At 51.2% G+C, this 13,767-nt stretch overlaps 1 protein-coding gene across 8 annotated transcripts in view; it reads left to right on the top strand.

Annotated features, from left to right (window-relative positions):
- The window catches only part of SLC25A25 (solute carrier family 25 member 25), a 34,503-nt gene extending 25,269 nt beyond the window's left edge, over positions 1 to 9,234 (top strand). For 5 of the 8 annotated variants that reach the window (XM_029061964.1, XM_039911753.1, XM_039911752.1 and 2 more), the window contains exons 4-11: positions 511 to 546; positions 808 to 919; positions 4,030 to 4,188; positions 5,204 to 5,356; positions 5,692 to 5,799; positions 6,073 to 6,240; positions 6,569 to 6,719; positions 6,828 to 9,234. In XM_029061964.1, coding sequence (XP_028917797.1) covers positions 511 to 546; positions 808 to 919; positions 4,030 to 4,188; positions 5,204 to 5,356; positions 5,692 to 5,799; positions 6,073 to 6,240; positions 6,569 to 6,719; positions 6,828 to 7,012 — 1,072 coding nt within the window. In that variant the 3' untranslated portion in view covers positions 7,013 to 9,234. The remainder of the gene's footprint in view (positions 1 to 510; positions 547 to 807; positions 920 to 4,029; positions 4,189 to 5,203; positions 5,357 to 5,691; positions 5,800 to 6,072; positions 6,241 to 6,568; positions 6,720 to 6,827) is intronic. The other 3 variants (XM_029061962.1, XM_029061963.2, XM_001505513.4) reach the window with 1 other exon arrangement.
- The last annotated feature ends 4,533 nt before the right edge of the window (positions 9,235 to 13,767 follow it).

Here is a 13,767-nt window from a genome sequence, read left to right as displayed (position 1 = left end):
GTCGAGAGTCCAAGAGCTAATGAATTTAAAATGCAGGAAGAGAGATTTGTTGGGCGTCAGGAACAATTTTCTGTCGTCAAGGATTGAGAGCCATGGAAACACGTTACTAAGGGAACTCTTCATATAAAGAACATGGTGCATAACTCTTTTTTCTGGTTGGTTTATTTCCAGTCCCTTCTGGAAACAGGTTAGAGTGGATAACTCCTCGTCTCTCTCGTTTCTTTGATTCTGATTCTTTCACCTTTTTCCCCGTAACAACTCTGAGGTCCAGGGTGAAGCCACCGATGATCTGATCTGTTTCCTTGGTAGGCCAGACCCAAAAAGGCTAGGGGGCAAAAAGTGCTCCCCGAGTTGTTTGCTTTGGAGAGGAGTCGGTCCATTTTTTCTGTCTAATTGCTTAACACTGTATGCTTGTCTCACTATTGTCTGCGAACGAGCACTTATTTGCACTGTTTTTCCTCTCTGTGTCTCTCTCTCTCCTTTGCCTCCCACCCCTGTCCTGTCTGTCAGAATACGGACGGGCCATTTCTGGGGCCCTGTCACCTAGTAAGTATGCGGGACCCCAAACCCTGCCTGTTCAGAGCATTGATTCCAACCTGCGGCCCTCTCTGTTTCCATGAAGTGTGGGAGGTGGGAACGCCACCCGTCACGTGGACGCTTTTCTTGCCGACGTGGCCGGAGGTGCAGTGACTCCTTAGCAAGGGCTTTGCTTGGTCTGTGCCGCCCCTGTGGTTGGGCGCGTACTGACAGGAGGGGCCCATGGATGCAGGGCATGGCTTCATGGCGCGTCTTGTTCTTCCCCCGCAGCATGGACAAAAATGGAACTATGACGATTGACTGGAATGAGTGGAGGGACTACCACCTCCTGCACCCCGTTGAAAACGTTCCCGAGATCATCTTGTACTGGAAGCACTCTACGGTAACGTCATGCCCTCTCCCCACATGTTTCTCTACTGATTTTCTTTGAGTTGGTCATTAAAGATTAATATGAGCAAGGTTAGCCAACATTCCCAGAACATTTTCTTCTTCCTACTTCAGCATGGCTTCTAACCACCCCTGAGGAGGTGGAGCACTCCAGCAGAGAGTAGCATAGATGGGAGGGCTGACTGACCGGTTTGAGTGGACCATAGCTCCAGAGGTCGGATCAGAACCGGCTTTGGCCTGCTCGGGGCTTAACCAAGACCGGAAAGCGATATGCAAGCGATGATATGTACACAGGAGTGTTGCATAATGCTCTGCCGGCATGATCTGGTTACACATTGGGTTTCAGAAATCTTTCTCTCCACCATCCATTGACCCCAGCAGTCAGACTCTAGGATGACCCACTCACTGTGTGGAGCTGTGCAGAGACTGGGGTACCTCAGTCTTGAGAGAAAACTCTTTGATGCTGTTCTTCTGCTCTTTGGGCTATCTGAATCGGCACTTTCACGTAGCAGTTTGGTTATTTTTAAAAAAGCTGAAAAAATAATTGAAACAGATGTTACATTTACTGATCTTACAATGCAAGCACATAGTTGCACCTTATTCCAGATGATTTTTTCCACCACTGACCTATTCATTGCCCCACACCCATCTTCTTATATCCTCCTAACCCGACGTTCCTATTTTCCTATAAAATATTACACTAAAATCTAGTTTTTCCTGCAGTTCATATTTCTTGAATTTAGGAAGAGCATAGATTTTAAGTTAAAAAAAAATATGGAGTGCTATATCTGGTCTTCCAACTCATTTGCTCACAATGTTCAAATGTCTTTTGCAACTTGGACACTCTGGTATGTATTCCTGAGTTTCCTTCTCCTCCCACTCTTTCCTTAGGTTAGCCTCCAACTTGCCACCCAACTCTCTCTCCAACCCTTTTAGGTACATCATATTTAAATCTGGTTTCTCTGGTTTCGTCTTCAGCGCACTCTACCCACTGTACTTGATCTCACCTTTTCTTAAAAATATCCTTATAGAAGCCTCCTGTGTTGTAACTCACAATTAGTCTTCAGGATTTCCAATGGAATTATTCTTTTGGTATTTTCTCTGCCTCTGGTTGGGCTTTCTCCCACCCCTACTTTCCTTGTCAGGAGCGTGTGACATTATTTGGGGTTTTTAGCCTTAAATCCCATCTGAAAGAGCCTCCAGAGTTGCTTTAGGGCCTGGGAGCCAGAAGAACCTGCGTTCTAATCCCGCTTCCACCACTTGTCTGCTTGGTGACCTTGGGCAAGTCACTTAACTTCTCTGTGCTTCACTCAGTTCCTCCATCTGTAAAACAAGGATTAAGAGTGTGAGTCCTATGTGGGACAGGGACTGTGTCCAACCTGATTATCTCGCATTTATTCCAGTGCTTAGAACGGTGCCTGACACATAATAAGCGCATAACAGATTCTACAGTTATTATTACAGTTATTAACCGTTCCCAAGTCAGCCTCTTGAGTCCTAACGCTCTCCAATTCTCTCATTCTTCTAACACAGATTTTGGGGGTGGCCTACTCACTGCTTCCCAAATCCCTGCACCACCAGTCATTACCACCACTCTAAGCCTTTGGTGAGATGCTTAGGCTACAGCCGTAGAGCTCACCGATTACTAGCCTACCACCCGTCTCTGAGGGGTGGCTCCAATAAGCTCACGGACAAAGCACTCCCTCCTGTGCCCGTGCTGTCCAGGTTCCTGTGTTTCCCTGGCACCCGTAGCTATTCCTCCAGCCCCCACCATAGGCAGACACCAAGTCCTGGGGTGTCAAAAATATTTAATAAGTTCTTAAGGTAAGAGATGAAAACAAATCCAGTTCAAAGGCCTTCTGTACTTCCCTATAGGAGTCTGAGAGTTCATATTCTTCGCCCCCTTTAGGTGCAGGAGCCTCAGTCCTTTTAGGGTCCTAGCCACTGGACTCTGAACCTCTCCGGAGATCCCTCTCTATGTCCTCAGTCCATCCAGGGTCCACAGCACTAGCTTTCCCCGTATCCTGTTCTCCCAGGCACATGGCCCTCTTCCCCTCACCTCAGGTGGCTGAGGGTCTTCCCGCCACCCGGCCCCTGTACATCCTCCTCAGTAACTGTCTGATTGGTTTGGCTTTCCCTTTTTTTTGTGGTATTTGTTAAGCACCTACTGTGTGCCAGTCACTATACTAAATGCTGAGGTAGATTCAAGACAATCATGTTGGAAATAGTCCCTGTCCCACATAGACCTCACAGTCTTAATTTTCGGATTTATAGATGAGGTAACGGAGGCACAGAGAAGTTCAGTGACTTACTCAAGGTCACCCAGCAGGCAATGGCAGAGCCCGGGATTAGAACTCAGATTTTCTTGACTCTCAGGCCCGTGCTCTTTTTACTAGACCATGCTACAGCTCTTCACTTTAGGGAGTGGCAGCACAGAGTGACTCTCTTGGCTTCCTCCTCTCTCCCCCCTAAGTGTGGGGGCCAGTGGAAGTGGTCACCACACAGAGAAGAGCCTTCCCACCCCTTTTCCAGCTCTTCGAGGTGTCTTTCGAAACCCCATCCCCTCTACTACCGTTAGCGCTTTCTGAAAGCTACAATACATTGAAATGGCTCCAATAAAAACACCCAGATTGATCATTCCCTCCCTTCTCCCCTTCCCAGCCAAGTAAATTCTCTCTCTGCAGAATGTCAATCCTGTGGGTTCGACAGGGGGTAAAAAAGCAGCCACCAACAGCCTCTAGAAAAGTATTAATGGTTCACCACAGAAGTCAAAGCTCTTAGGCAGCGCCTCATTCGTACCTCTAACTAGGTTAGGAGGCAAATGAGTTAGTCCTCTTCCCTCCACCCCACAATTGGTAGAGAAAACTGGTGGCACCGATAGGGGAAATGACTCGTCCAGGATCCCAACGAGTCCCTCACTGGTTTTGGAAAATGGACTTTCTCTTTCTGGCACTGCACACTGTCCCTTAAACACATTGGCAAGATTGCTTTCCTGCTAGTCTATCACTTGTGATCTCTGGTCCAGAAGAGGGCACATCGGTGGAACCTGTTAACCGTGGGATTCCTGAGCGAGTGCAGTAAGTTGTCGCCCTCATTTTCTTGCAGATCTTTGATGTCGGTGAGAACTTGACAGTTCCAGATGAGTTCACGGTGGAAGAGAGGCAGACGGGGATGTGGTGGAGACATCTCGTGGCCGGGGGAGCGGCCGGTGCTGTGTCCAGAACCTGCACGGCCCCGCTGGACAGGCTGAAGGTGCTCATGCAGGTAAGAAGGAAGGAAACCCCAGGAGAGGTTTGCCCCACCTAATAGTCATAGCATTTATCAAGTGTCCATTGGATACAGCACACCACATTAAGCATTTGGGAAGTACAGAATGGAAAAGTGAGACGTTACTTGCACATAGAGAACTTCCAGTGTAATAGGGGAGACTGCCGTAAAAATAATTCAACAGCAGAGCATCAAATGTATAAGTGACTAAATGGATAGGCACAGTGGATAGGCACAAGGGATGAGGGGTGGGTGTAAATAAGTGGCCAACTGCCTTGTAAGTCCTGTGAGATGATTTCAGGTTTGTTACTCTCCCGCGTACCTGTGCGGTGTTCCTAGGGCATGAGAAACCTTTTGCTTCTAGATGATTCACACTTTTATCCAGGAAATTTCAGAGCTGCTTTATGAGATTTGGGATGGGAGCAATCCCTGCTTTCTTTGCCACGTCCTCCATCCGTCTTACAAGGGGACTTTGGAAAAGAGCAGGTCCTCTCAGGCTCTCATGTCAGTCGGAAGCTTCAGAGTGGCTTTGGCAGGGTCCTCAGCTGCACGGAGACAGGACAGAGTTGAGCAGAATTGATGTCAGAAGCAATTGTGAAATAGGATTGCGAGAGGACTGCATTTGGACTTTGACGCCTCTCAGCAGGGAATGAGTCCCCCAGTTTTCCCTAGCCCCCTTTAACCTATTTGTCTCTGTGCCAGGAGGTGGGAAGGGAGAGAAGTCACTCTGGATGGTAGAATCCACACCTGGCCTCTTCCTTTTCCCCGGCCCCTACCTTGTGCTCATGTGGTTGGGGGAGCTGTTAGGGCATAAATCTTGACTTCATGTAGTCTTTTCAAACCCAAATACTGTGGGATATATCACATTTCCCTTTAGGAGACTCTCAGTCATCCTTTGGGCAAGAAAAAGCCCTTCTTTGGGAATGGGTAGGTCCCGGGCCAGAAGTCCCTGCGGAGTTGGAGCTGATCAGAGTCCATTCCCTTCCCCCGCAACTCCCTCATCCCCTACCAGGTCCACGCCTCCCGCAGCAACAACATGTGCATCGTTGGCGGCTTCACCCAGATGATCCGCGAAGGAGGGGCCAGATCTCTGTGGCGCGGCAATGGCATCAATGTCCTGAAGATCGCCCCTGAGTCCGCCATCAAGTTCATGGCCTACGAGCAGGTGAGGGGTGGGATCGGAGCCCTCCATCCCAGTTCTGCGGCAGGCTCAAGGAGGGGTGGCAGTAAAATGGTGGCACATCTCTGACGGCCAAACCAGGGGTGGGGTGGGGGCGGCGGTAGCCCCATCAGATACCACAGTCACTTTGAGATTCAGAATGAATCCCAGAACTCATTGGAGAAGGAGGCCGAAGTGGGTGACTGAAGCCAATAGAGCTGGTGGTTCTCCACTTCTCCCCACTGCTCGGCCCCGGACGGCATGGGTAGGGAGCAGGGGAAGCGGGGATTGGTCCGAGATAGTCTCATGACCTCAGCCTGTTCCTCTTCCTTTCTCTCCAGATCAAACGGCTCGTTGGGACTGACCAGGAAACCCTGAGGATTCATGAGAGGCTGGTTGCGGGTTCTCTGGCAGGTGCTATCGCCCAGAGCAGTATCTATCCGATGGAGGTGAGCCCCAGCTCTGCCGCTGGGCTCTGGGGGTGGGGTAGGGTGGAGTGGAGGACGGGGTTGTCTCTCTCCGTCTCCGGACCGAGACTCAGGTGAGACGTAAAGCGAAGAGGTGCGGAGGCATCCGAACCCGATGGGATGTGCCGAAGGTTCTTCGACGATGGGGCTCTCTAGGTTGTTGGGTGCCTGAGGCGGGCTAGGCCTTCTCCTCCTCCTCCCCGCAGACTTCCGAAGAATGGTTTCCTTGGGCTAATGTGCCTGCTGATGTTGTAGGTTCTAAAGACCCGAATGGCCCTGCGGAAAACCGGGCAGTATTCCGGCATGCTGGACTGCGCCAAGAAGATCATGTCTAAAGAGGGGATGGCGGCTTTCTACAAAGGCTACATCCCCAACATGCTTGGGATCATTCCGTACGCTGGCATCGACCTGGCTGTGTATGAGGTGAGCAGCTGCGGCACCCAAGGGGACGAGTTTCTCCCGGCCCATCCGTCGCTCTTACGGAAGCTTCCTTCCTGGGGCTGGGGCTGAGCACGAGAGTTAGAGCCCTCCTCTGAAACTTCCTTGTGGGGAGGAGGAGGAGGGTAAGTAAGGGGGTTGGGGGAGCTAAATCTGGCAGTAATGCAGAAGGGAATCTGAACTTCTAGGACCCCATTTCAGAGTGACCCGTTTTGCAGTTCTCTTTTGGTCCCGTGCACATCATCCACCTTCCTCTAATGTTCTCGGCCGAGCAGTGGGGCGAGTCACTCACTGTTCCACGTCTCTCCTTTAGACCCTAAAGAACGCCTGGTTGCAGCGTTACGCGGTGAACAGCGCAGACCCCGGTGTGTTCGTCCTCTTAGCCTGTGGGACCATGTCCAGCACATGTGGCCAGTTGGCCAGTTACCCCCTGGCCCTTGTGAGGACCCGCATGCAGGCCCAGGGTAAGAGCTGTTTCTCGGGCAGTGCCCAAGAAGCCCCCGGGCCGTGGAGGGGGGTTGCTTTGTGAGCGAGGGCTTCTTTGACGCATCGATGGCCTTTCTCCCCTCCAGCTTCGATCGAGGGAGCCCCGGAGGTGACCATGAGCAGTCTCTTCAGACAGATCCTGAGGACAGAAGGGGCATTCGGCCTGTACCGAGGCTTGGCCCCAAACTTCATGAAGGTGATCCCGGCCGTGAGCATCAGCTACGTGGTGTACGAGAACCTGAAGATCACTCTGGGGGTGCAGTCTCGGTGACGGGGCGGTCACATCCCCGGGCATTTCGGACTCCCATCTTGGGCCGCGGACCCAGGATGTATAGCCATCTCATTCTGTGAATGTGTCGACACTAAGCTGACTCAAGCCAAGCTGTGAAAACCCCAGGAGGTGTGGGCGAGGGTGGCGGGGAGGAGCTGGAGCCTTGGGCCGGCCGGTAGGTCCTGCTGACCTGGCCCGTGACCTAGTGTGGACCTTCCAGGGGGGAAGCCCCTTCCCCACGGGGTCCGTGGCAGTGGGAACAACGGCCTCCGGCTCTCTGAAAGGGAGGAGGGGGTTGTTCCCAGTGGTGTCTGTTGAAGGAGGGGCTTGGGAGCTGGCTTATTTCCACCGTCTCACATCTAGCCGCCACCAAGCTATCCGTCCCAAAGGGCTAGTAGCCTCTTAACTAGTTAAGAGTTTCCCCTGTTAAATCTTCGCTCTCTTCCCACCCGCCGTGGGAAGGGGTCGCCGCTTCCCAGGCCACGTCTCTCGTGTTTACCGAGGTTCCCGGTGTCAGGAGTGCTTCTGGTTGAACCTCCCAAATGGCATTTTCTGAGTCTGTTGTAGTTTCAAAGCCGTCCTGGTTCCCGCCGGGATTGGGGGGTGGAGTGGTAGTGGGAGACAAGCTCTCGAAGGCGGGCCCGAGAGACGTGCGGCCAGCGGCAGACGGTTACCTCGCATGTAGTTGGCATGCATGGCTTTCAGGGTCCAGCTAGAGAAACGTGTCCACCGCCGTGCAGCTCAGCATCCCGACGCATGGCTTCCTTCCTCTGACGGTACCATGACGGGGGCCTCGTCCCCCAGCTCCGCTTAGCAGCGGCCAGGGCTCCCCGCTCAGCCAAATCCACAGCCTAGACGGCCTCCTCTCTTCCCCCAGATAGAATCTGCAGCTGGTGGGAAGGGAAGGGCAATGAGGCTCAGAGGCCTTGGGTTGCAGGGGGGCCCCAGCCATGGTCTGGCTGGAGCCCGGGGCACATTCTTGCTTTGCTTCCAGAGGACGTCTGACACAGTAGAAAGGGGAAAGGGGGCGGATATACAATGATGATTTCCTCCGACTGCATTAAGGTCTGCTTTAAGGATCAGGTTTCCGGTGCCCCAGGGATCTTGGGCCAGTTCCCTGTGGGGGCCATGAGGGACCGGCCTCACATTCCACTGACGCAACACATTGTACTGCTCGAAGCGTATTTATTTTGTATTTATTTGAAAACTATTTTTATAGATTTTTGTCTAATTATTAGCCTGTCCTCTTAGTTTTCCTTTTTTATTCATATTTATGTTCCTAGTCCGTTGCACCTTTTTTTTTCCCCCCTTGCATCCCCATGCAGCAAGGGGCCGAGGGAGGGGCGAGTTAGGCCCCTCCCCAATGCCTGTGCTGCCTGCCTTAGATCTGGGAGGTCTCAGCCAAGAGGACAGGGGAAGAGGAGGAGGAGAGGGCTTGGGGCAGGAGAGACCCGATCAAGAAGGAGATGCCTGCTTCCCTGTTGGGTGGGGAGTGGCTCAGCTCCTCCTCCTCCTCTGCCAGGGATCCGGCCATGCCCGTGATTCAAGGCCCGGTGGGCAGGGCGGCCAGTGGTGGTCGGGGGTTGGGAGCCATCCCAGCATTGATTGTCAGAAGGGGAGAAATCTCAGGGATTTTTCCAGGTAAAAATCCAAATTGTTTCTGCAAAGGAAGCTCTTCTCCTTTCTGAATCAACCCCCCAGCTCTACTGGGCATGTGTGTGTGCCCACTTGACCTAGACCTCTGCCTGGTAGAAGGGGTGGTTGGGCAGATGAGGAGGGAGACTCTCCCTGCAGACTCCTCACCTGCCCCCACTCCCCTCCCCGGGTGGATCACTTGCACCGTTTCAGTCCTCAGGAGGCTGGTTGTGCTCCTGGAGCTGTGTTTCAATCGCAATTATTGAGCGTTTACTGTGGGGCAAAACACTGTATTAAGCACTTGGATCACAGTGCCCCCTCCTCCAGTCCCCCTACCTCCCCCTCAGGCTGCTGGAGCTGCAACTGTGGTCCCCCATAACCCTCACCCCCCCGAATAGCTGTTTATGGTGCAGAACAGGATTTGCCTTTCCATCTCACCGGTTTGGCCTACCAGGAAGCACAGGACGCAAAGATCAATGCAAAAATCACAGTCTAGCTAGTTACAACTGGAATTTGACAAAATCCTAATTATTGAAAATGGAAGTCTTCGCTTAGAACAGCTTTCTAATAAAGTTCTTTAAAAGCTATGATGTCACTGCCGTCCTCTCTTTGGCCCAAGTGTGGGGGCAAGCCAGGAAGCAAACTTGAATTTCACAAAGCTGTTTACTCTTCCTCTCCCAACACCAGTGCACATTCGTGCCTATCCTCCAGGGAGCCACTGTTTGCATGGAGAATGATGAGTTTAGATGCATCTTAATCTTTAGTTTGCGTGGGGCTCGGGCTTTGGGCACTGGTCCACTTGCCCAGGGCTGTGATCGGATCACCCAGGTGGTGTGACCAGGGATTTGAGAATGAGTTGGAAGGCTAAGGGGACTGGAATGAGTCAGCTTGTGTCTCATCCCAGTTCTCCTGAAGGATCATAAGCAAACACCTTTGCTCCCTGGGGCGGGGTCTCCTTTGGGAAACAGGACCCCTGTCTGGAAAGTGTCTCCCCGAGTCCAGGTTGTTTGGGTGATGGGCCCAGGCTGAGAGTTCAAGGCCTCCGGCACTGCCTCAGAGCCAGCAGCACTCACAGCCACGACCTTTGGAACGGGTGCCTTCTGAACTAGGAGCACTAGCCTAAAGGATTAGCCCTTCCAGGTTTGGTTATGATCTGACGTTCTGCCGGTGACTCTGGAGTGGAGTGGTGGAGTGGACTCCCGGTGGAGTCCGATAGCATTTCCTTTTCTACCTGTTTTCCAGTACGTGCTCTACTGCCAAGCTTTCTTTACTATCTGTGGGCTGCCTCTTCCCGAAGCTCACAAACGTGATGGTCTGTCCACAACATCTCTCCCATGTGCCTTCCTGCACCTTTTTGGGATCACAGCTAGGGTCTGGGTGGAATCCCTTCTGAGTAACAGAGTGCTGTTTTGCCACAGATCCAGTAGCTAGTTACCTAATTCCCCTTCATAACACCTTGGGTCCTGGGAAGGTGTTTTCATGAGTGCTGTGGATTTCAGAGAATGTGTGCTATTCCTTTCCCAATAATTTGAGGTGGAATTTGAAACTGACAGAAGGCCAAATGCTGTTTCCTGCATCCCATCTGGGTTTTTTAAAATGTTTTCCAGCTTCTGGAAGGTAGGGGTGTATTCCCTCCCTCTTTATGGTATTTGTTGAGCACTTACTGTGTGTCAAGCACTGTTCTAAGTGCTGGGGTAGGTACAAGTTAATTAGGCCAGACACAGTCTCTGTCCCTCATGAGCCTGACAGCCTAAGTAATAGGGAGAATATTACTGAATCTCCACTTTGCAGTTGAGGAAACAGACACAGAGAAAGCAAGTGACTTGTCCAAGGTTAGAACCCTGGTAACTTTGGCTCTTTCCACTAGGCCATGCTGCTTACTGCACTAACTGGCGGCAGGATTAAATTTTAATTTTCCGTGCCCTTCTCCCCCCCACTCCCTATTTGAAGGGGCTTATGGTCTTAGAGTCAATAAATACGGAATTTGTATTGGGCTCTGGCAATTCCCAGCAGCCTAGGATTTTTAGTTTCAGAGCTCCCTCTACTGCACAGTTCCCATCCTGGTGCTCTAGGTTGCTATTGCATCATGTAGCGTGAGCATGTACAAGAACGAAAAGGAAAAATGAAAGGAGTGTTGAGAGAGGGTCCGAGTGGTTGGGGGAATTTTCAGAAACACGATGTGTACTCCCTTTACTGAGTTGGCTCACCTCTCATGGGGGTCTCTCTCCACTGGAGAGATTGTCTCGAGTGAGGGACTTTGCCCAAGGGCACTGTTTAGTTTGGCTATCAGGGGTCCTTGGAATCCAAGAGCCCTGAGAACAGCATGCCCACGCTTGGATGGGTCTGGCCAGGGCCCTGGTGGCTCCGCCCCTACTTGGGGTGCCCAAGAGAGAGGGGCTGGACTCTGGCTCGGAAATAGTCCATCTCTCTCCAGTTACCTATTCTGTCTTTTTCATTCCATTTGTTCAATTGAATCTATTGAACGTTTACTGTGTGTGGAGCACTGTAATAATAATAATCGTGGTATTTGTTAAGCACTTACAATGTGCCAGGCATTGTACTAAGTGTGGGGTAGATACAGGGAAATTGGGTTGGACACAGCCCCTGTCCCACAGGGGGCTCACGGTTTCCACCCCCATTTTATAGATGAGTAACTGAGGCACAGAGAAGTAAAGTGATTTGCCCAAGCTCACACAGCAGACAAGGGGCAGAGCCAGGACACTAAGGGCTTGGGAAAGTACAATACAACAATAAACAGAAACATTCCCTGCCCAAAATGAGGGAGTATATGCTGGGGCTGTGGGACTTTAGCTTTTGGGCCTTCTTTAAAGTGGATTGTCTACACCATATTAAAATGGAGCAGCTGTGGGACACTGTCCAGGTATTGAACTCAGTCATGGCTCCCTCAGCCCCACTGCTGTGATGGCATGTGAGAACAGGGCCCGGGTGGGGGGGGTGTGTGGGGGGAATGGTGAGAATGGGAAGGGAAGGGAGGATGGTGTCCCAGTCCCCTTGATCTAAATTGGAGTGTGAGGACTGACCCTGGACCTAGGCCTCGGGCCTCCCGTCAAGTAGCTGACTTGTCAACCTTTTCTGTCATTTTATCATCTCTTTTTCCCCCAATATCCCCATGTTTCCCATTACATTGCTGATTTGTGAAGGACAGGGTGACTGCTGAAGAGGGAAATGGGCAAAGTGGGTGTAGCCAAAGTCAGGGAGGGTTGGCTTGTTTTCCTGCTGGAGGAGGACAAGGAACAAGGGTGAGGAAGAGGCTTACCAGAGGGAGAGTGGGAGGTGGCTCTGGGCATGAGGGATGGAGGGGTAGACAAGAAGGCAAGTCTGTGGATCAGGAATCAAGGAGAACAGACGGGCAGGCGAGGCTGGGTAGAAGGGAGCAGGCGCGAGTGGGTGGGATCAGGCAGGTTGGAGGGTGGGGGCGTGTAGCGACAGTAAAGTATAATGTAAATGGGAGCTTGAATTTTTTCAGTACTTTTCTATAGCCCTTTCAATGAATCAATCAATTATATCTATTGAGTGATTACTGGGTGCAATGCACTGTTAAGCGCTTCCTGTCAGTTACCTCATTTTGCTCTCACCCCAACCCTGTGAGGCTGGGAGAGGAAGGAATTATTCTCTCTATTTTACAGAAGAGGACACCACCCAGGACGGCTAAAGGATTTAGCCAAGGTCACACGGCAGGGCAGACAGAGCTGGGACTAGACTCTGACCTTGGGCGGGAGCCAGGACAAGCAGTCAGGATTGGATCTGGGAAAACAGTGGTCGGGCTCTCCCTTCTCCTCCAGCTGCGAGGGGGAGGAAGACCAGCTGTGGAGGATTTCTTTACTTTTAAGACATTGGGAGCGGCTGGGGCTGGGGCTGGTGGACTGAGCCTCGAGAAGCCTGAAACTCTGCTTCTCTGGCCACGATGCCCTCCTGCTCTTGTGTCAGTTGTGCCCCTCATCTCTTATGTTGTTTTTCTGTTCTTAAGAGTCTGTCAATACCCCTCAACCTCCCACCCCATCATACTTTTAGGTTGTGAGCCCCTTTGGGACAAGTGAGTGGGTCTTATTTTTGTCTGTGAATTTTTTCCCAGAGCTTAGTATTGTGTTTTGCACTCAATAAGCACTTAATAAATAAAATACTGTACTATTACTACAACCATTCCTCCTTGGTCTCCTTCCTTTAGCACTGCGGCTTCACCAGGCTCATACTTCCTGTGGGGAAAATGGCAGATCTTTCTGTCAGCGCTAATCAGGGCTCTTGGCCTGGCACTGAGTGTCCAAGTTCTCAATGCCAAAAGCTCTGGTTGATGATGTGTTCCAGGTTGGACTTCATCAGCCCCAAAGACCCCAGACTCCCCTACTGTCTCCGACCTTGTGGAATCAGACTGTGATGAGCCAACTCAGAAATACCACTGCTGAGACTCCCTCTGGGACCATCCAGCCTCACACTCACCACTGGCTAAGTGCACTGAAGCTTCAGACCCCCCATTTTTTTTTTTTTAGTATTTGTTAAGCACTTACTCTATGCCAGACACTGTACTAAGAGCTGGAATAAGCACAAGCTAATAAGGGTGGACACAATCCATGTCCCACATGGGAATCACAGTCTTAATCCCTATTTTACAGATGAGGTAACTGAGGCACAGAGAAGTTCAGTGACTTGCCTAAGGTCATACAGCAAACAAGTGGCAGAGCCGGGAACCACCAGTGAGTGATGGGCTGAGGGCCTCCCATTCTCCCTCTCTGCCCAGTTTCCTCATCTGTAAAATGGGGATTAAGACTGTGAGCCCCATGTGGGATAGGGACTGTATCCAACTGTGCTTAGAACAGTGCTTGGCACATAGTAAGCACTTAACAAATGCCAAAATGAAAAGCAACATGACCTTGAGGCAAGAACATGGGCTTGGGAGTCAGAGGATATGGGTTCTAATTCCAGCTCTGCCACTTGACTTCTGTGTGACCTTAGCCAAGTCATTTCATTTCTCGGGGCCTCAGTTACCTCATCTCTAAAATGGGGATTAAAAATGCGTGCCCAACCCAATTACATTGTATCTATCTTAGCACTTAGTATATAGTAAATACTTAAATATCCCAATTATTATTATTATTATGCCTGAG

Source organism: Ornithorhynchus anatinus, chromosome 4, assembly GCF_004115215.2.
Source record: "Ornithorhynchus anatinus isolate Pmale09 chromosome 4, mOrnAna1.pri.v4, whole genome shotgun sequence".
Lineage (NCBI taxonomy): Eukaryota > Metazoa > Chordata > Mammalia > Monotremata > Ornithorhynchidae > Ornithorhynchus > Ornithorhynchus anatinus.
The sequence above is the reverse complement of the archived record's forward strand: the minus strand, read 5'-3'. Positions and strand labels throughout refer to the sequence as shown.